Source organism: Teleopsis dalmanni, chromosome 2 (genome assembly GCF_002237135.1).
Source record: "Teleopsis dalmanni isolate 2A chromosome 2, ASM223713v2, whole genome shotgun sequence".
Lineage (NCBI taxonomy): Eukaryota > Metazoa > Arthropoda > Insecta > Diptera > Diopsidae > Teleopsis > Teleopsis dalmanni.
In genome coordinates this window covers 130,460,193-130,483,050 of record NC_051847.1, presented here as the reverse complement: position 1 = coordinate 130,483,050, position 22,858 = coordinate 130,460,193, and the positions used below count along the sequence as shown (strand labels likewise).

The window sequence follows — 22,858 nt, the reverse complement described above, 5'->3', positions numbered from 1 at the left end:
AAAATTTGTGCAATAACGAAGTTTCGGGAACTTTCGGTTTAATTAAAAATGCAATCGAAAGCATTAAACTCTTAAAAATTTATAAAGATATATAATGAAAACTATTTTGACTTAATTCGAAAAGATATATGTACGTATATTTGCTAATGTACCGAAATCGATTTGTTTGAAAGCGCAGAGCGCAAAATAGAAGATAAATGAACATTGAAAAATGTAGATTTCGAATATTTCTGAAATGTTCAAAACTCATGGAAGAGTGAAAATTTGCTCAATGACGACAATAAATAAATTTGACCATCGGCAAGGCAAATGCATTTTGCTTTACTGAAAATATACATAAAAAATTTTGCCAATTTTTGAGTAAAAATTTTGAGGGGAATAAGAAATCTGAAATGAAAAATTTTTAGTTTATTGGAAGTCGTTGTGTGTTGTAAATTGTTTCGGAATTTGTTGTGCCAAAAGTATAGTAAAAATTATTCAAATACCTTTTATGATTATATTGTGTGATAAGATTCGTTCATATTATTGTACTACAAAAGAATTCAAATATAAATATTTTGAATTTTAAAAACAAGAATTTAAAAAAAAAATTTATAAAAATGTATTAAAAAAAAAATATTTTTTAATTGAAAAACTAAAATAATTAAAATAAAAAGCAAAAAAATCTAAAAATAAAAATTCGAAATATTTTCATTTATATCTAAAAGACGTATATAGAGTATTTTTCACTCAAACATTAATTAAATAAAATAATAAAAAAAGTTGTTTTTAAATATACATCAAAACACTGTTGTAGTTTCAATAGACTTGTATAAATACATAATATATATGAGTCAGTTGAGTGTAAAAATATTCGCAAAAAATAATTTTAATAACTATAACGAAAGTATTTAAGCCTAAACCATAAAGTGCATCTTTTTTTTTTTTGAAGTGAATAAAGTATTGAATTATAAAACTAAAATAAATGGAAGTTTCATTAGCAATGAATTAATTTTCAAATTACAGCTGTACAGATTTTTAATTCTTTAAAGTTAAATATTAATTCAAAACCCTCTTAAGAATTATTTTGTCTTTTATTTAAATATTAAAAAAATGTAGATAGTGTTTTATTATTTATTTACTTATTTATTGTAGCATTTGTATATATAATTGTATATGCATATATGCTAAACTTTTTGTATGAAGTTTTTTAATATATATATATTCTTATATATGTATGAAAATTATGAGTAATTGTTACACCCAGTGTAATGAATCAAAGCAACATAAATATGTTAGAAGATTCCTTGGTTCAAAAAAATCATATGAGAGAAGTTTCATTTTCAATAGTAATCAACAGTAAAGTGTATAAAAAAGGTCTATCAAAAATAATATTTTTAATGATAATATCTAATAATTTATTGTTTTATTGACTTAAGTTTTTTTAATAATTATGATAATATTTATAATAAATAAAGTACAACTTCATTACAATATAACAGGGAGTTTTAAACTTAACTAAAAAAAAAAGAGAGAACGGTTTTAAATAAAATTAAAGTATTAGTTTCTGCAAAATCATGTTCAATCATTTCAAAAATACAGATCTGAAAATAAAATGAATTTAAGTTAGATCAAAAACAAAAATTTTGTTTTTCAATGTTATATGATAACGTCGATTCCAGCTCTTAAAGCAAAGATGTTGCTACAACTGCGATGTTAAAGGCATGGATTTTTTGTCTGAGATACATTCGCTTAAAACCTTTTTAAAATTTTTTGCAATCGATTTTTAATAGCAAAATCTATTTACTGTTATCTATATTTATAAATTGTAATTTTACGGAAATTATTTTTTATATATTTAAGTCCAATTAATAAAGCACTTCAATAATTATTGTCATATCATTGACTTTTATTGCAATAAATAAACCTGGATGTCATACTTCGTTATTAAATTTAGTATTAATTATTAAATTTAATTTTTTTTTTTTTAGAAAACCTTTTACCTTAGGAATATTTGTTGGACAAAAAGGGTTTTACCTATCATGTACCGATTTTCTACATTTGGGGTCTGATATGAACTATTAATCTTTTTTTGAAGAAAGATTTGACAGTTCTTTTTTTTATAGATACCATATTTAATATTACGAAAATTTTTAAATATATTTTTTTAGCATGATAGCTTACAAATAGTTATATAATTAAAATTACAACTTTGTTTAATAAAATAATAATTTATTTGTATAAATTTGTATAAAATAATATAATAATATAGTATAATAATAATAATATAGTATAATAACATAGTATATAATATAGTATAATAATATATAATATAATATAATATATAATATAATAATATATAATATAATAATACATAATATATTTTTTATATTAATGGATCATTAATATAAGCAAAACATAAAAACTTTTAGTCATAAAAATAAATAATAATGAAAATAATAATAAACATTCAAGAGAAAGCATTTACTTAAAATAAAAACAGTAACAATAATTATAGTTACAATATATTTAATTATAATACAGTAATATAATTAATTAATAAAAACAATTGAACGAATAATTTTAGAAAATAATATTATTATATTATAAAACTTATTATTTCTAAATATTATAATGTAGTTGAACTTATTCTAATAACATTAATATAAATTTAATAATATAACAATTATGGTGCCTGATATAGTCATGGAATTATTAAAATAAGGGGATAACAGGGTTTGTTAGATGGATACACAGTATCTAATGCTAATTTTTGAAATAGAGCACAATTAAAGCCAACGGTCACAGTCTTCGCTATACTAGAACTTTAAAGTTATGTTATTGTAGTAAGGGTAAATATTCCCTTTCAAATATTTAGACCTTAAGATCTAATGTCACTTACTTGGACTTAGAGTGACTTTTAAATTAATTCATATATCTTCAGCAATTAGTGGTATTTGTCCAATTCTTCAAAGTTCATCATCAGATGTTCTAAAAAAACTTTGTTATTAATACTAACCGAGTTACCAGTAATATGACTAGCAATCCCATCTATTGCTAGGCAAAGACGGCATTCTATTATATTTAATAAAGTGTCCATTTTAATATTATAACGCATGCCAAGATGATCGACTCGTCAGCAGTAGTATTTAATAAAAAAGATTACTTACTGAATTTCATTAAGGTGATTTGCTTAAGATTATACACTTTCAAAAATTAGAAACACTTATTAAATTAGAAGTGCATTTCACTTAATTTCTAAAAGCAACATATATAGATATATATATACCTTTATCATCATATAAAATAAATAACAGATGTTATATATAATTAAATTTTATTTCAGAATTAAATCTTAAATAATAAATTATTCATATACAAGAAGATTTATGTAGTTTTAGCAAAAACATTTGCATTCGCCTTCAAATTTTTTTTATGCGGTTCAAAACGCCTCCATAAAATTTTATTTTGAAAACACAAAAAAATACATTGAAACTGAGAAAAAAAAATAAGAGAAGAGCAGGAGAAATTATATAGAAAGAAAAATTTTTGAAAATACGCGAAAAATGTATGGAGACGGCACTTCTCAAAAAAATAAATATATATAATCGCCTATATAATATTCTAAATATAAACTTTTTGGCTGTTCTCTGCATATATGTGTATGAATACAGAAAATTGTAGAAAATTTTTTTAAATTCAAAAGACGGTGTATATGAATGACGACAAAAATATATATTATATATACATTTTACAAAAAAACAAAAAATTAACAACTGTTGGGTTGTAAATTTTGATTTAAGTAGGATTTTTGCTTTTCAAATTTTGAACCTGTTGAAGGTTATAAGTATTTCTAGATCAAAACACGACAAGTGAATAAAACGTTTCAACCATTTTTCAGTCAATATATTAACAAATTAGAGCTTTATTTTAAGAATAGTATTATTAAAAATGAGGTAATTGCGGTAAACCTAAATTAAGATCTTCTGTCACTACCTAACCAAGAAAAAATACACAAGAGAAGTTAAACTTAATAGTTGTAGTTAACTATAAATTATAATATAATTAAAATAATGCTATAAAAATAAAAAAAGTCAATAATAACGCTATATATACATTTATAAGAATAATAAATTATAATTCGATTTCTTCGATCTTACTTAATACAAGGTATTTTACTTAATAGAGACGTATTTCGAACAGTAGTGAATTGTAACAACAAAATTTTAGTTATTTTTAATTTATTGTATTTTTGGTTAACCATACAGCTGTTTCCAGTATTGTCAAATACTCACCATCAGTGGTCTTTTGAATTATTTCTCATATTTAATTATTTGTAAATTATTTTATGAAAATGCAAGCTCAAGAATTGAACTCGTACCCTGCCGAATTTGAAGCTCAGAGTCAGTGTTCATTAGCCAGCTGAGCTTAAACCGTACTTGACTTGTTGGCTCTAGTTGGGTTAATTTGCTGTAAAATCTCATTAACAAACACACTTGATATGTTATAATAGAATAATATATAGAGAATAACTAAATTTCTTAATTATAGTTATTTTTAATTGTTAAATGCATAGTCAGCCAAAAATTCAATCAAATTAAAATAATAAAATTTTGTTTTTGCAATTTTCTACTACTTGTCTCAAAGTCAATGAGTTCAATAGTTCAATATAACAATAACAAAATAATACTGCTAATATATAATAAAAAAAGAAAAATAAATTTTAAATATCTCTATTAATTCGGACTTGAATAGTGTAGGGGGTTAGTTGCAGTAAGACATAATCAATTCGATAAAATCATACATTAAACAGTAACACAATAGTGGCTTCTTATGATTTACTTCAGATATCAATTAAATAAATAATACAATATAATAATATAATTTAATTATAATCACATCAAAGTTGTTAAAAAATTATGACTAGTAAATAAATAAATATAAATAAAAAATATGTATATACATAAATAAATAAATAATATAAATAAAAATATACTATCTATATAATATATACTATATATATACTGTATAAAATACTATAAATATACTATATAATATAAATAAAAATATAAAAATATAAAAATATACTATATACTATATTATATAAATAATATACTGATAATATACTCTTCAAATTGTATACGGCAATACAATTTTTCCACGGTTTAAATAAATCCTTAAGATTTCCGTAAAAACCTGACTTACTTACGCCAAATATAGTATATCGTATCAAGACTATAGTTGAGTGAAAAATACAGCGTTTTCATTATTTTCTTTTAGGTATTTCAGTATATTTGTACGGTTTTATTATTATCTGAATACTGTAGTAGAAGAAGTTGCTCAATCAACTTGTAAATTTGTTATTTATAGCAAAAATAATCAAAAACACTTAATTTAAAAAATTTCCTAAATGATTTGAAAAAATTAATATAATTAAAGATGAAAAAATAACATATCTAAATTAAATTATAAATGTTTACAATTAAGTATAAATATAGTACTTGTACTATAATATATCATACACTTTACTGCAATACTGCAATGCAAGTGAAATCCCAATTAATAATAGAACGACATAGAAAAATGTGAAGAATTTATTATCTGCCTTTCGAAATAAATTATTTGTAGTTTCTGTGAAATTGAAACGAAAACTTAATTTTTGTTAGGTATTTGTGGATGCTTTACTGGTACTTATAATGAATAAAATTTCATCTATCATTGCACAAGTTATTATTAGTCACACTTAGAATCTATACAAATTTGTGAACGATGACGATGACATAGCGCTGCGGCTGTGGCTGGCTTAGTCAAATTAGCCTATTTTTAATAAGAACCAGCACCATAACCACCAACACAGCAACGCCAGCCAGCCAGTCATTGAGTTCCTGTTAGCCTAAATAAATTTGCGCTACTGAGGCAAACAGATTTAAAAATAAAAAGATACAAACACACAAAACACAGCAGAAAATGAGTATTTCAAAGAACCAGAAGCCAAAAGCCAGAAGCCTTTGAATTAAAAATCTGAAACAGCTGTTGTTGTGGCCCGAAGAACATTCGCCGTGCTCCTAATAAAAAAATATAAATAAAAAGTCCGAAAATAAACTATTTGAATAATAGAAATATTCATAAAAAGTGAAAATTATATGCGAAGTTTTTTATGTAATTTTATGTATTAAATTATTTTGTGTATTTTAGTTCTTTCCATGCACCGCTAACGAGTGATTTCAACTGTTAATTTCATTTCAAATTTTTCCGGTGTGCATGAACTAAAAGCAGAAGAAGGCAAAATTTCCAAAAAATAAATTTAAAAAAAAATTTAAAATAAAATTACTAAAATACTTAAAAACAAATTTTTTTCCACGAAATATTTTGTTTATAAAACAGATCGCAAACTCTACGTAAAGTGTGTTAAGTGTGCAACAGAAAATGTTTTAAGTAAATTTGCAGTGTAAAAGAAAAAATTGCAGCTTAAAATTTGCAAAATAATAGCCACAAATTTTTTTTCAAAGATAATTAAACAAAAAGTAAAAAATTACATTAACGAAAATGCCTTTTGTTGCACCAAAAGGCAATAGCACAGCATCAACATCCAACAGCACAGGACGCACTACATTTCGTCCACCGTGGGTGAAGGATGATGGCGCAACTGCACTTAAGTCCACAGTTAAAACTTCCGTTCCATGGGCTAAGAAAAATGCAGCAGAAAAGGAAAATGGTGAACAAGCTGCAGCCTCCACCACTAATAGCACAACAACTGCAAAGAAAACAACTGCAGACAGTGCAGCTAAAAAAAATGTAGAGACTCCCAAAAAGACAACCGAACCAGCAAAGAAAACAGTGGAACCCACAAAAAAAACAGTGGAACCAGCAAAGAAAACTGTGGAGCCGGTCAAAAAAACAGTAGAACCGGTTAAGAAAACAGTTGAAGCTACAAAAAAAATTGTAGAGCCAGTAAAAAAAATCGTAGCACCTGTGAAAAAAATAAACGAACCAATTAAAAAGCCAACAACAAATACAACAACTATAAAAACAAGTGCAGCTGCTAAAAAGAAAGAACCGACGCCATCATCCTCCGAAGAAGAAGAAACTGAGGAAGAAGAAGAAACTGAAGAAGAAGAAGAAACTGAGAGCGAATCCGAAGAGGAGGAAGAAGAGGATGATGAACTTAAAGGTATTTCAGATTTAGAAGGTTTATCAGATATAGATATGTCTGAGTTTGATGATACCCTGAGCTCCCATCCACAATTAAAACCAACACCTCGCAAAAAACAAACTGATGATACTGAATTAAAACGTCGTTTCTCAATCGAAAAGCCTAAATTACGCCCGGTCGCAGTTAAACGCGATAAGTCCATGAAAAATGTAGAAGATGAAGATGAGTTTGTAGACGGTGAAACTGATGAGGAACGCGAACGTAGATTACGTTTTAAATTAGAAAAACCAAAATTGCGACACGTTAAACGTGAAGAAAAGCCCTTGCCTGCCAAAAGTTCCGAAAATATTTTGAAAATAAGACCGGCTTTGAAAAAAGTTTCGAAAATTGAAGAATTTCTTAAAGAACCCAAAGAGGAGCCAAAGCCAGAATTCAAAACGAAGCAATTACGCAAAACTCCCTCTATAAAACGTGAACCGAGCATTAAAAACGGTGAGTTCACTAGGTTCTATCTAATACTCCTTAGCATATATATTTGAAAGTTTGAATTTTTTTAAAAATTTCTTAAGCACTTTTCAAATAGGACTAATATACGTTTGAGTACGAAGGCTTATTCTAAAATTTCAAAGTGCTGTAAATTTATTGCTTCTTTTATATATAAAGTCTGATTAACTGGCATAAAAAAGTGTAAAGCAAATCTACTGGATGCTAACCTTTCCTAACCCTAATAACCTGATATGAACAATAAACTGTGAGTAAATCTGCAGAAATAGAATGATAGATTTTAAAAGAATATAATTTCTTGCAAGACTACTCTTATTTAAAATATAAAAATATTTTTAAAATGTGAAATAGAAATGAACAAAATACCTGACATAGATAAAATAAATAAATTTTTCATGAAATTTTTTTTAATTATATTATATATGTATATATAATTTTGATTTTTCATTGTTCTTACTTTGATATTTTACTTATTTTGATTGTTTTTTTATTTTCCTTTAAATTTTTTATCTATTTTTTTTATTTTGTATTTTATTTTTATTGCAGTGTAAGCATTCAAGCAATTTTAATATTATTTATCGTAATTCATTTATAAATTGGACTTATTTATACTTTAGGTTTTATATATATGTATTTGATTATTTAAAATAATTTTTATTTTTTATTGTAATTTAATAATTTATTGTAATTTTTTTTTAATTGTTATTATTTATTTAGTTCTTATCTAGTTGACTTTCTTTAGTTTAGTTCTTATTTATATAATTTATTTTATTATTCACCCTAAAATAATAATTTTATTTATTTTCATTACTGTTGATTTCTTATTATTGTTGTGTATTCTGATGTTATGGACAAATACTTTTATTTTAAGATTTATTTTCATTTGTGCTTTTATTTTCTTTATGTAATTTGTTTAACATATTGTATCATTTAAAATTAAATTCGATTATTTCTATCTGTACTCTTTACAACTTATTATACTTTTATGTATGATATTGATTTTTGAATCATTTATGGTACATTAATCATTTTATTTGTTTTATTTTTTTACAAATTTTACAATAAAATAAAAGAGTTATTTTGAATTAATTGAATTTTTTGACTATTCATACATTTTTTTGGATTAAATCAAATAATCTTCATTATTGGTGTTTGGGAATATTTTTGGTTTAATACCTGGTATATTCAAAGAATTTTATTTGAATCTGTATTATTTTAATATATTTATTTTAATATATTATTTAATATATTTTTATATATTTTTGAACTGCAATTGTCAGTCTCATAACTTTGAACCTATCATAATGCAATAATTCCACCAGTCAAGTGCTGCATTAATTATATCAAACAACAACAAAGCACTTGCTATGCTGATTGCTGAAAAAATGCATAAACTACAGTTTTATATAAATGTAATTTATTATTTTAATTGTTGTTGTCAAACTCGGTTCTATTTTCGTAGTAACATTATTTACTACATATTTGTTCATATTTTGTTACCCTATTACAAGAAATTAAAATTATTAAAATTATTATTAAAAAAACACCACAAAAAAATATTATTTTTTATTTAATATTTTTTATTTTTAATGTTTAAGTAAATTTATAAACGTATATTTTAAATTATATTATATATATTGTTTAAATAATATTATTTTATTTTTAATGCACCTGTTTTAATATTTCTACCAAAATTATTATTAAATTTTTTTTCTTTTATTATTATTTAATGGTTAATATGGAACAAATTTCTGTAAGGCATTTTATATTTTGTTGAATTTTTTTGATTATTTTGTATTGTATACTATTTTTTCTTTTATTTTTTTGAGCTTCCACACTATAGTGTTGAACAATATAATTTTTTAATATTATTTGTATAACGAATACTCAATTATTTGTTTTTCATTTTCTATTGTTTTGATTTTTTTTTAAATTAGTTTTTTTCTATTTATTTATTTATTTTTTTTTTGATTTAATTGTACTACATAGAGTTATGTATTTACGTAAAATTTTGAATCAATATTCTTGTCAATATATTATATATATATATATTTATAAGTTTTTATTTTTAAGCATTTTCAATCTGTTTTTAAGTATTTATTATTATTTCTGTATTATATATTTAATTTCGTAATTTTTTCTTTGTTTTGTTATTTTTACTAATTTTTTACTCATTTTATTTTTAATTTCGTATTTATAATTATTTTTATTCTACGTATATGTATATATAATTATTTTTTATACAATTAATTTTTCTATATGAAACAACTTTTTCATCGAATCCTTTATATTATCGAATACTTTACATTATCATATTATATTAAGTAATATATGATACATTGATATTTTTTTTTAAATAAAGAAATAATTTACATTTTCAATATCATTTTGCATTTAATAATTTTTCACATTATTTTGTTTTTCACTTTCGATTGAAATACAAGATGAATAATTATTATTTTTGAAACAATTATTTATTTTTTTATTTAAATTTTTTGCAAGACATGAACAAATGGTCTATAATTATTAACACTATACAATTTAAGAATAAGGCCAAAACAAAAGAATCTCAATATTTGTGATTTTTAATATTTTTATTCAAGCATTTTTCTTTTCTTTTTTTGTTTTGTAAAAATCAAAAAATAATCTTGATTACTTGAGCAAATGGGCATATCTCTTAAATATTTATATCGTTCAATGACTTTAATTAACATAAATCATTTGGTATTTTTGTTAGACTGAAACATCTATTTATTTCTGAAATTGCCACCCACTTTATGTATGAAAATATGAAAATAAGTACAAGTTGATTCGAATTCTTTATATATAATTTTATTTTTTGAAAAAAACATTTTTTTAACACCATCATCACAATTGTACTTTAACATATTTTAAATAAATAAATACTAACTTTGTGATTTGTTTACGGTTATTAATTAAAAAAGCTTCTTAAAAATGTTTCTTAATAATATAATTCATCACAACGAAATATAGTAATATATATAAATATATAGATATACATAGTATATATATATATACACTCCGTTTCACTTGAATAGCACACTTCGCTTTTGCATTATTATTTGCTTATCTATCAATGATCTCATGACTTTGTTGTAATAATTGTTGGGTTTTTTTGTTTGTTTCCTTATGTAGTCTCCTCCAAAAAAAATTAGTACTGCAGAAATGTACCGTTAAATTTTCCCGTTATTTTCTTTTGAATTTGCATCAATAACTAGTATGTATTTCGTTTCACTTGAATAGCACATTTGGTTTTCAATTTAATTTATGAGTAGCAGCTCACCACAATATTAAGTTTTTTTTATTTATTTGTGAGTTTTAAATACAGTGTGACGATTTAAATTAATAATGGGTCGTGGTAATGCTTTAACCAACAAAGAACAGGTCAAAATAAAAATCTTCATTGATTCTGACCTGTCTGTAACTCAAATATCAAAAAAAATCAGAAGAAGCAGAAAAGTGATATACAATTTCATTCAAAATGATCTTAACTATGGAAAAAATATGAAAGGCCGTGTAAAAAGCGTCCTCAGCTATGCAGATAAGCGGGCTATTTTGAGGCAAGCTTCGAATTCGCATGATTCGGTCAACAAAATAAGGTTTAAAGCTGGTGTCAATGCAAGCAAAACTACCGTATGGCGGGTTATTTCGAATGCCCAACATCTAAAACGGCTTAAATTAAAAAAAAAACCACCACTTAACCCTATACGTAAAGAAGCTCGGTTGACTTTTTGCCGTGCCAACATGTCATGGAGTAAGGAGTGGAATCATGTTGTTTTCTCTGATGAGAAAAAGTTTAATTTGGAAGGGCCCGACGGTTACAATTATTATTTTCATGATTTGAGGAAAGAAACTCATCAGTTGGAGCGTTTACACAGTAGAATGGGCGGAGTTATGGTTTGGGGAGCCATATCTTACTATGGCACTTGTGAACTCCAATTCTTAAACACAACTATGAAATAAAATCGTACCAAGGAGTTTTAGAAAAAGCTTTTCCTTAATTAGAGAATCTTTTTGGAGAATTGCCGTAGACTTTCCAACAAGACAACGCCCCAATACATACTGCTCGTGTTGTAAAATCGTTCATTGAATCCAGAAATGTTGCTGTTCTGAACTGTCCACCATACTCGCCGGACCTTAACATAATAGAAAATGTTTGGTGATGGCTGGCTAGAAAAGTGTATGAATCTGGAAAACAATATTCAACAAAAACTGAACTAATTGAAGCAATTCAACGAGCATGGGCTACAATTTCCCTTGATTATATTAAAATTTTGTATGATTCACTTCCCGATAGGATCTATGAGGTTATATTAAACAAGGGAGGTTCAACTCATTACTAAAATGTTAATTTTAACAAATTAATCCTTAATAATAAATAAATAAACAGTCCCTAGTGCATAAAATAATTAAATTTATTTAAAAAACAAAAATGTGCTATTCAAGTGAAACGAAATTTTTATGCTATTTATATACTTATTTAGTTTGTCATCTTTTAATATAAAAATTATTGAAAAAATGCAAGTTTTTTTATTTTTATAATGAAGATTATTAATCACACTACCTATAAAATCTAAAAAAAAATTGTTTTATTTCATTAGTTTAAAAGATATAAAGAAAAGAAATTAAATATGTGAAGTGTGCTATTCAAGTGAAACGGAGTGTATATATATATATACATAGTATATAAATTATTTATGTAATAATTGAAAGATTTGAGAAAATTTTGTTTATAAAATTAAAAATATTAAATTTAACAAAATATTAGCAAATGTTGAATATTAAAAAGAAATTAATTAAATAGACATAAAAATAAATGTCTTCTTATTTCCTACTTGTAAACTTAAAACAGTGAAAATGGTTTCCGAATACAGAACTTGACATATTATTATTTATTATTTTTAATATTTTTATTATCTATTTTTATTATAATATGTACTAACAAAAAACAATTTATTTTGCGCTTCACTAGATCTGAGTTGACTGAGAAAGTGCAGACCACTAACATAATATAGTATGACCTCTAAATTAATCTATCTTCGTTGAACCATTACATTAATGTTACGAAACAGATTCTAAAGTTTAAAAGCATCAATCAATTTTTTTTAAAAGAATTTAGAAAAAAGTCGGTTTCTTTATCAACAAAGTCACCTGCGACACAGATTTCTTCTATATAGCTGTGTCCCGGCACGCAGATAATATATATTATGTGATATTGTTGAGCCATCTCATTTCGGGATTTCCGACATATGATGATAGATTTTGAATTTGAAATCACTGAGTTCAGCGCTTTGATATCTGCTTGGCTATTAACACATATATTTAGTTTTAGATCTGACCACGTTTTTCTATAGCAATTAAACGGCTACTTGAATAACAATGACTTATGTTTGTAAGACACTGTAAAAAGCATTAAATCGTAACTGAGAGGTTATTCCGAGTTTTTTCGAATATATTAATTACAATATAGTTTTTAGAAGATTAAAAGATTTGCTGTCATCGCACGTCATTTGTTAACATATTTTAGTATGTAAAGGCATTTCATTTTTAAAGTTAAATTTACTGTATTGGATTCATAGAACTTTGCAAATTTTGGCTTCCAAGTAATCCAATTTTTTTGGTTTAAATAGTAGAACAGTGACTTCACATATCGGCTTAGAGATTATTACAAGACAACACAGTTATAATTGTGTTGAAACCGAGGCTATATCACATTCTTGATATTACTTTAGAATATAAATCTTAAAGGATGTATTTAAAACGCTCTTCACTAGCTGTAACTCCTCGATTGGCAGTATCTTTGAATAAAGATGGACCAAAGATTGGAACAATATAAAGTCTATTTATTTTGAAATGGCAAAGCATATGAAATATCAATTATCTGCTAACTCAGAAAGAGTGTTGTCAATATAAAAAATTAATCCTTTAAAAAGCATTATTTACTTAATCGATTCCACTGAGTTATGATAGAAAATGGTCAAATGTGTATTAAACATGTATGCATCACATAAATATCAAATATATCACATGTGTAATATTTGACATTATGATAAAATCCAGCCATTATCTACTTCGATGTCAGCACTACTTAATTTTATGTATATAGCTTTAATAACATATATTGGTTTACATCTATTGAAGCATTTTTCATAGACACTTTTTTATGTTAATACCGAAAAGAAGAAAACTAAAATATTTCAAATTTAATTTTAATTTTAAATACGACGGAAAAAGAAAATGTTTTTAAGTAGTAGCGAATTACAACAACAAAATTTTTATTTTTATTTGATAGAATTTTTGGTTGACTATATCAGCTATTTCGACTATTACCAAATGCCCATTATCAATGGTATTTGGCTATATTTTTATATTATATTATAAATATAATATTATTTAATATTATTCTTTGGTAATGTTATTATTTTTATATGTAAATATTATTTATTAATAATTATTTTACCAGATTTGAGTTCATAACTTTTCCAAAATACGACTTCTATGCTATATATGCCTTCCAAACACTATTTATCATGTCCCAAACCATTCTCTGAAAACTCTCGACAGCAAAAACACAGATAGTAAATTGGTATATTTTTTATGACATATTGATTATTTATTTTTTAGCATAATCAATCTTTTGACTGATGGTTTAGCATAATTACTTTCGACTGATTATTTAATAATCCTGTCCAGACCGGATTCGATGACCGGTCTGGTCGAATAATGATATATTTAATTTTATTAATTTATTTATTTTAATTCATTTATTTGGTATAACACAAAGATAAAATAACGTGATTTTAGCAAAATATACTAAAGGAAACTTTGGGTAATTATTGCAGATTAGAAACGTCTTGCGAACCACACAAATAGTAGCCTTAAACCGTGATTTGAACAGCTCTGATTTAGCATAATCAGTCGTGAAGGTTTTGAGTCAATAGCGAAAAGATATACGAACATTTCGAACACATTCTCCTCCTCTGGTAATAATTAAATAACTATTTTGTGGTTAAACGTACTTATCTTTTTACCTCTATAAGTATGTATAATATAATCAATAAATTAATACCAAAAACAAGTTTTTTCATAATTGAGAGTAATAACTTTACCTTAAAGTCATTAAATATACTAAATATTTAAAAAAATATTAGTTTATTAAAAAGGAATTGTATATAAAGTGTTTGATTTAAAAAAACTAATTTCAGTTAAAGTTATGTATGAATGTACACAACTAAAATCAATTGTATGTAAGTAAATATCAAATTATGATGAAAGCAAAAAATATAAGTGAACATTTATAACTACAAAATTATTTATAAAAAACAACATCTTTAAAAACACATAACATAAAAAACAAAATTTTTTTTTAATAAGACCAACTTTGTGCAAACATCGAAAAAACCTAGATTTTCAGGAAAAATATGTCATGAATCAGGGACACTCACTTCTCTGTACAACTTTATTATGATCCTTTTGTATATACAAATGTGCATATTTTTTTTGAGAATAAAAATATTTTTTCGAAAAATTGAAAAAAAATCTGATAATGTCAATGCATGTGTCAGTTGCGACAGATAGCCAAAATGTTCGAAATACGTAGAGGGGAATTAAATTTGTGTATAAAATTTAAAACGGATTTGCATAGTATAAAAATTTAAAGGATTCTAAAGCGAAAAACATATATGCTTGAAAGTTATGCTTTAAAACCGCGAAAAACATGATGTCTAGATTTTATTTTTTATTTTTCATGCAACAGCTACGTGCCGTATTAATCCTTAATGCGAGGCACTTTGAACTATGCATGATAACAAAAATTCTTTGGATAGATATTTTTAGGGATATTATTTCAAATTTAAATAATGGAAATAGTTTCATATGAATAATAAGGAGGAATAGTGGAATAGAGTATTTTAGATACATATTTTGAATATAGAATGAATAATATTTTCTATTGAAAGAAGTTATTAATTAATAGTGTTGACAAAAGTTTTAGGCCTTATATGCTTCCTTAGATCCAGAAAAAACTGATGGTTTACAACTATTATATAGTTGAAAGTTGTCGTCTTCTAAATAAAAACAACATTAATTGAATGTCAATGCTCACACCAAAACCCATTTTTATTATAAATTTAATTAAAACTTTTAATAATATCTTGTATCGATAAATTATACAAATCGATAATCGATAATTTATATATTTTAAATCGATTTATTAGTTATTAATTAAAAACTTTCATAAATAAAATTGTAGTTATTAAGCGTATCAAATCCTGACAACTATTGTAGTATTTGCTCCAAAGATTAATGCAGAAAGTTTCTGCAAAAAAAAAGCCTAGTACTACAAAATTATAGAAAATTCTTAATATATAGAGATTTAATCAAACTCTCATGTGATGTTAAAACGAGGCTTTGCATTTGCTTTGAGTTTTACGAAGCTTTCAAAATTAATCTCGAATGGATTTTCAGAATCCTTTGAGAAAAATTTTTGAAAGAATTATAGCCCGACTTCTTGCTAAGGCAATCATAAGCTTAATAAATCAATTCTTGTTAGTTCTTTTTCTTCTTCTTAGCAAAGGACACAAAAATCGCCTTCTATATACATTTCTGCCTATTGACAGTATCTGGTTACTAGGGAAATAATATTGACAATTTCATTTCTGTCTATCACTTTCATTTCAAAATGTATTACCATAATTTGAATTGCTAACACCTTAATTCATTTCGATTGTTACTTGATCTCGAATATACTATGGTAGATCTAAGTTTCATTCATGATATAATGAACAATGTGGAATACTTCTTTAAAATAATAGCAAATTAAACACTTTTTACAATTAATATAACAATTAGGACACCAAAAATAATGTTTCCTGCTTATTATTATTATGGCTATGGGATGTGACACTGCGACCGTCGGGTCTACTGTGGCCCCTTCTGGGTATACATTCAAGCTGGCATTGACTTATGTAAACTTAGTAGGATATAGTTGTAGAAATTGTTGCTTAAATTGAATATTTGGATTTATTATAACAAATGAAGCATTTTTTTAATTCAATTTTATACTCAAATCAAGAAGATACATTTTTTATCTAACGGAATTCTCATACGTTTAGTGGAAAATTCAACCTTGGTAAACTCATACGTTTACAAGGACACCAGTTTAGCCTTAATACTTGTATGGATGTTTCTCCAGAAGTATCAATTTGCGCTTCTCTAGAAACTGTTAATAAGGAGCACCTACTTCCACTTTCTTCAGCTAGCAAGTAACAGGTGGAAGTCTGTTAATCTGGTCTTGGTCCTTATTTAAAGATATCTAGTCCTCATAATAAGAACCGTGTCAATACTACTACGTTAATATCAGTTCTTTCAGGTCACTGGTGTATGCGAATCTCAGCAGAAAAACTGCGTTTTCATTTTTATACTGCTAGTAAGCAAATAAATCAAATTAAATTAAAATTTGAAAGAATGACATTTGACGTTATCAAAAAGAAATATAGTCCTTCATTTTTCAATTGTTCTTATTTTGAATAAATTACGCGTTAGCAGCTAACGATGCCAATAAAAGTATAGCGCATTTAAAAATTCGTTGCATTTTGAATGAATTCTTTCTTTCAAAAGCATTGCGTTGTTGATGATGACAAATGACGAATGTTCTGAGTGACAAACTCGCGTAAATGCATATATATATAAAAATATATTTACAAATATAAAAAATACATTTACATACTAATATAAGTATAGCGAAAGAACATTTATATGCATATATATGTATGTGCATTATCAAAAGTATCTACCATTTGAATGCACCTAAAATACATTAAGAGAAACAAAGACTTGCTTGTATGCATCAAAAGATAGAGAATATAGAATAAAAAATTTGTAATAAAAATCTGAAAACAAACAATATAATATAATAAATGAAATATTTAAATGAAAAAAAAATTCTTCAGACACATAAATGAGAATATGAAATCATATTTTTGCCACTTTACTCATAGCCCATTGGCCAAAAAATTCATTTGCAAATTTACTTCTAATAAGTTTTGTAACTCGGAGCGAAATTCGAACTTTTCATAAGTTTTCTATCAATAAAATTATTCTTAAAAATAATATATAAATATAACAATTAAAAAACATTTTGAATTATTAATAATATTGCATTGTAATGTGAGTAGTGTGTCGTGCAATGGAAATTGAGCTGCAAGTGCATTAATTATTTAATCTGCTTAAATTGCTCGCAAATTGATCATAAATTGTCCCTAAAGGGTTAAAGTAAAGTGTTGTGAAGCATAGAATTATTGCAAATGTAATTTACATTATTATTTCAAAAAATTTCATACATAGTTTTCAAGCCTTAGAGACATTCTTAACACTTAAATTTCTATTTCGGTTATTAAGGTTAATGTGAATTAAAATAATTAAATGCAAATCTTATAAATTGCACATTGAGGAATCACTTGTTGTGCTTTCGGCATATGTTTGTAATACTAATGTGATGTGTGCATATGTAAAGTAAATAAATATTTAAATAATTTATTAAAAAAATATCTACTATTATATTTAAGTGATTTTAGGAATTTTCCACTTCATCTAACATGTAAACGGAAAAATAACAATAATAAAAATATGACGTAGTAAATAATTCATATATATTAAACAGGCATTCGTATAATAATTGTAAGTTTTAGATATTTACATATATTAATAATATTATTATTATAAAAATCTGGTTTGAATATTTTCTAACATAAATTTAATACTTTAAATGAAAACACTTTTTTTAGTTTTCTGACAAAAAATACTTATTCAGAAATCCTTTACAGCAATTAAAATTATCATAACCCAGTCCTTTATATAGACTAGTTTATATTTCTCTTCCTGCAAATGTATCTATGTAACGCTTCACAATTAATTGAATAATTCTCTTAGCTGATCAGCTCATTTTTTCTTTGCTGTAGTTAATGACTTCTATATCGTTTACGTTGTTAGTACTAGGTTAACTGACAGACCTATTAAACTGAGTAAATTTTTCATATATGTTTAGTTTAGAACACACTTCTAGAACAACTGATGGTGCTTTTTTAATTCTAAACTATATAATATAACTTTATTTAATCACAACTTTAGTTTAAAAAATATTTTGAAATATTTTTCATTACTGCTAAATATGGGTTTCTCTTCGACAAAAAGTGCAATTGTATAAATGAATATTTGTTTCGATAACAATATAATATTAACGCTAACTATTTAAAGTCTTTATACTTCGATTAACTAGAAATAACTTAACATTCAAATATGTTGTTATGATGGCCTAATTATTTGAAATCTATAGACTCAGCATCATCTAAAAACAATGCTTTTGAAATTTGTGCTTTCTTAAGGAATGAAAAAAAAACTAGAAAAACTAGTTAGTTAGAAAAACTAAGCTAATGTAAGAAATATAATTTAAAACATAATATGAGTTAGTAATATTATAAAAATATGTAATTGTGTAGCAACGTTATGAATTATGGATGGGATTACAAAGTATTTATATCTGATACATAAATATATTTTATCTCATCTGAATATTTTGAATATATAGCATTAAATATATAATGAAAAGAAAAATACGGGACTAATGATATTAATTAAACAAGTATGCTTTAATTAATTGTGGTAATTATTTTCAATGACTCTTGTACTATGATCACTTTTCAACATGAAGTGAACATTAGTTTACATTATTGTCTTCAAATTAGACCCATAAAATATTTCTAAAAACCTAATAGTACAAAGAACATTGTTAGACTAGAAGACTACTTAATATGACAACAAAAACAAACTGAATGTACTTCGATGAAGTGGAATAATATTAATATTAATACCTTTAATAATATTAATACCTTTAAATTCAAAAAGATATATCTAAAATTAAAGTATTAAAGAAATAATGCTTACAAAAATCCATTTCAGAAATATTTAAATATATATATTAGTAAACTTATCACCGCAAACATATAACGAGAAATAAAAATTGTAGTGTAGTGTAGTATGTTAGTGCATTCGTGTAGTAATGATGAAGAATACAACACATTTTTACTACAATACATTTTTTTACTTTTACCACATAAAATGACACGCTAAAAATGCCATATAAAAAAAGGATATAAGGATTATGGAGAATTTTTTAAGCAAAGCAATAGAAAAATATATGGGAATTATACGAGTATCATTTTTTAAACAAAAACTATATAATTCTATGGAGAATTTTGTACCTATAAAACAAAAGTATAAACAATTGTTAAAAATAAATACATAATATAATTAACAAAATAAAATATTAATGAGAAAATGTCTAATAGAAAAGTGCTATAACTCTTCTTTTGTGGAATAACTTCACACTCTAGGCCGGAGCAAAGTTTTACAAATAGTCATAAAATCACATTTAAAGTCATTAAGTAGAAGTAAGGAAGTTAAGTGAAAACTCAATCGTTTTTTAAGTAAATTCTATTAAAAAATTATTTACACAACCATGACACATGCATGGTGGTCTTCCTACCAATCCATATAAGACTGACAGCACACTGTCACACTGTCACATTTGAGACATCCACTAATGATATCCACTAATGAGGATAATTTACCATACAAAAATCTTTCATATATATGAGCTCATTATCAATAAATCAACTAATTTAAGGCGAAAAAATAAATTTCCCACAAAAAAAATTATCAAAATTTGAAATATGTGTCATATGTTTTATATGTAAAATGGAAAGAAATGCAAGATGTTAAAATTTTGACAAAAATTTTTTAACAAAACGTTCTTATATACAGATCGGTTAAAATTTACATTAATCGAATGAAACAACATTGAGATCTTTTGAATGAATTGGGTCCAGAGACATATTCAGGGAGTTAGGATTATCTTTCATTCACAATAGAATACATAATAGACGTTCTGATGTTATTGTCAATTTATGTTTTAAGTAGATTAGATTAGGTTATACCCGCGATCCGTAGGGTATTCACTTAGATATATTAATGCATACGGTGAAGAAGTTCAGAGTTTGAAGCTGCCTTAGACCTTTGGCGAAGACTATGATACTGTTTATTAGAAGGTCTTGTAATTGATCAAGATCCTCCAGGAAGGGAGCCTGGACTGATCAGTATTTAAGGGCTCCCTTAAAGGGCTCCCTTAAATACTGATCTGTAAACAGAAGCACTGAGAAAGTATTTAATAAAATCTTTGTTCTTATTAATTAAATATGTAATTGATATATAAAATATATATAAATGATTTAATAAACCAATTTTATATTGAATTTTTTTTTTGATGATATATAAAAGTTCTATCAGCTGCATAAATGAAGTTATTCTAATGTGAACGTTCACTCTTATATAAATGAGCAAGTATCTAAATGAGGCAGTGCGAATGTATTATAAGTAATAAAACAAAATTGTAAGAATTGATTCTTTATATTCTTTATCCTATCAAATAAATTAAGAAAAATTCTTAATTCAGTTTCCTATGAAAAAAAGGTTGATCCGTAGATAATTTAAATAAAAAACGACCAGATTATATGTATATATTAGTTATATCTACCAAAAGGTCAAATATTTAAATTAAAAATTATAAAATTGTTAAAAATTTATTTTAAGCATTAACACTGTTTCGAATATTAACTTAAAAAAACAAACAATTTAATAAAATTTATAATAATTCGCAACATTTGTAATAAAAAATTAATACATTATCAATTTTTTGTTTTAAATAACATATGACAATGTATGTAAATAAAGTAATTTTATTATAATGTATTCATTCAACCAAATAAATTGTTTTCCAATATCCTTCGGGGCCTTGAATATTATTTTTCATTTTATTTTAGTAAAATGAAACAAAATATTTTTATGAACAGTAGTCTTTTTAATAATTTTTAAGTTAATTAAAACAATTTTAATATATTTTGTGCAGTTTATTGAAAAGGAAGAAAAAAGTATTGCTGTGACAATATAATTTTCCGCAGATACGCGGAATCGCAAATACATGACCAATAATAATTCCTTTGCAGCTACTGGCAATTATTAAATCACAGCAACAAAAAACGCCATTAATTTAAAGTTAAGCATTGATCATCCATGAAAAATATTTGCATTAAACAATAAATCTTTTTTTTACACATTAAGGCAATTGTTTGCAATTTATCGCTTTAATTTTGAATTAAAAAAAATGTATTAAAAAATCCCACGGGTCAAACATTACTGATAATGCAGGCCAATTTGTAAACAGAAATATTTTCCCCAGACTCACTATTTTCCATTACGAAAAAATCATAAATTGCTATATTATTATTACAATATTTTATTATTTTTTATTGTTGATAATTTTTGCAGCATACAATATTAAAATGAAAATTTTAATATTAAATTTGAAAATTCATTAAACAAAAATTGAAAACTAAACAAATAAATTTTGTATTCTAGTTTTTAACTCACAATTTAGTGACCTTTACATTTGTTGGCCGTAACCCCAACGCGAAAAATTTAAATAAATTAAAATAGAATTGAAATTTATTAAAAATATATATAAAATATAGTATGTGTGTTGCTAAAAAATAAAACATTAAACATTTAAATATACAGGGGAGAGGAGGATTGAAAATATTAAATAAAATTAAATCGCCCACATATCTTCTGCCCGATTTTCTCTTTTTTATTCTATGTATCTGTGCGATTTCCTCTTTCCAATGCAAAATTTGTAAACAATTTTACGAGTATTATGCATGTTTTATGGTAAATTTCAGAAAATACAATATATTCATATAAATAGTACGCTATAATATTCCTAATTAAGTCGTCAATTAATTACATATTATATAGCGCAAATATATATATATTTTTATATGTAAATGAAATACATTTGCATTAGTTTTTACGTTTCTTGACGTTAAGTTAATGGCACGTGAAAGCTTGTACTCGTAAATGTACACTTAGATATTTGAATTAAGAACTATATATATATAGAATTATAAATATTTACACAATACACAACAGCAGCAATCAAATGTGACAGAGTTGCAAGTTTTTAATTATATATGGGCATTACTATATGCGATTATTATAATTATTAAGGGTCAGGTAGCACTGTGACCTGAATAGGACTGTAGTGCATACCCGTGATCCTTAACTCTGTTTATTTAGAGTTTTTAATTTGAA

At 24.8% G+C, this 22,858-nt stretch overlaps 1 protein-coding gene across 2 annotated transcripts in view; it reads left to right on the top strand.

The window, feature by feature from the left end:
- The first annotated feature begins 360 nt into the window (after nt 1–360).
- Nucleotides 361–22,858, top strand: part of LOC119678593 (glutamic acid-rich protein-like) — a 48,224-nt gene continuing 25,726 nt past the window's right edge. The window contains exons 1-2 of one of the 2 annotated variants that reach the window (XM_038090515.1): nt 361–461; nt 6,175–7,150. In XM_038090515.1, coding sequence (XP_037946443.1) covers nt 6,526–7,150 — 625 coding nt within the window. In that variant the 5' untranslated portion in view covers nt 361–461; nt 6,175–6,525. Of the gene's footprint in view, nt 462–6,174; nt 7,625–22,858 lie in introns of both variants that reach the window. The other variant, XM_038090514.1, reaches the window with a different exon arrangement.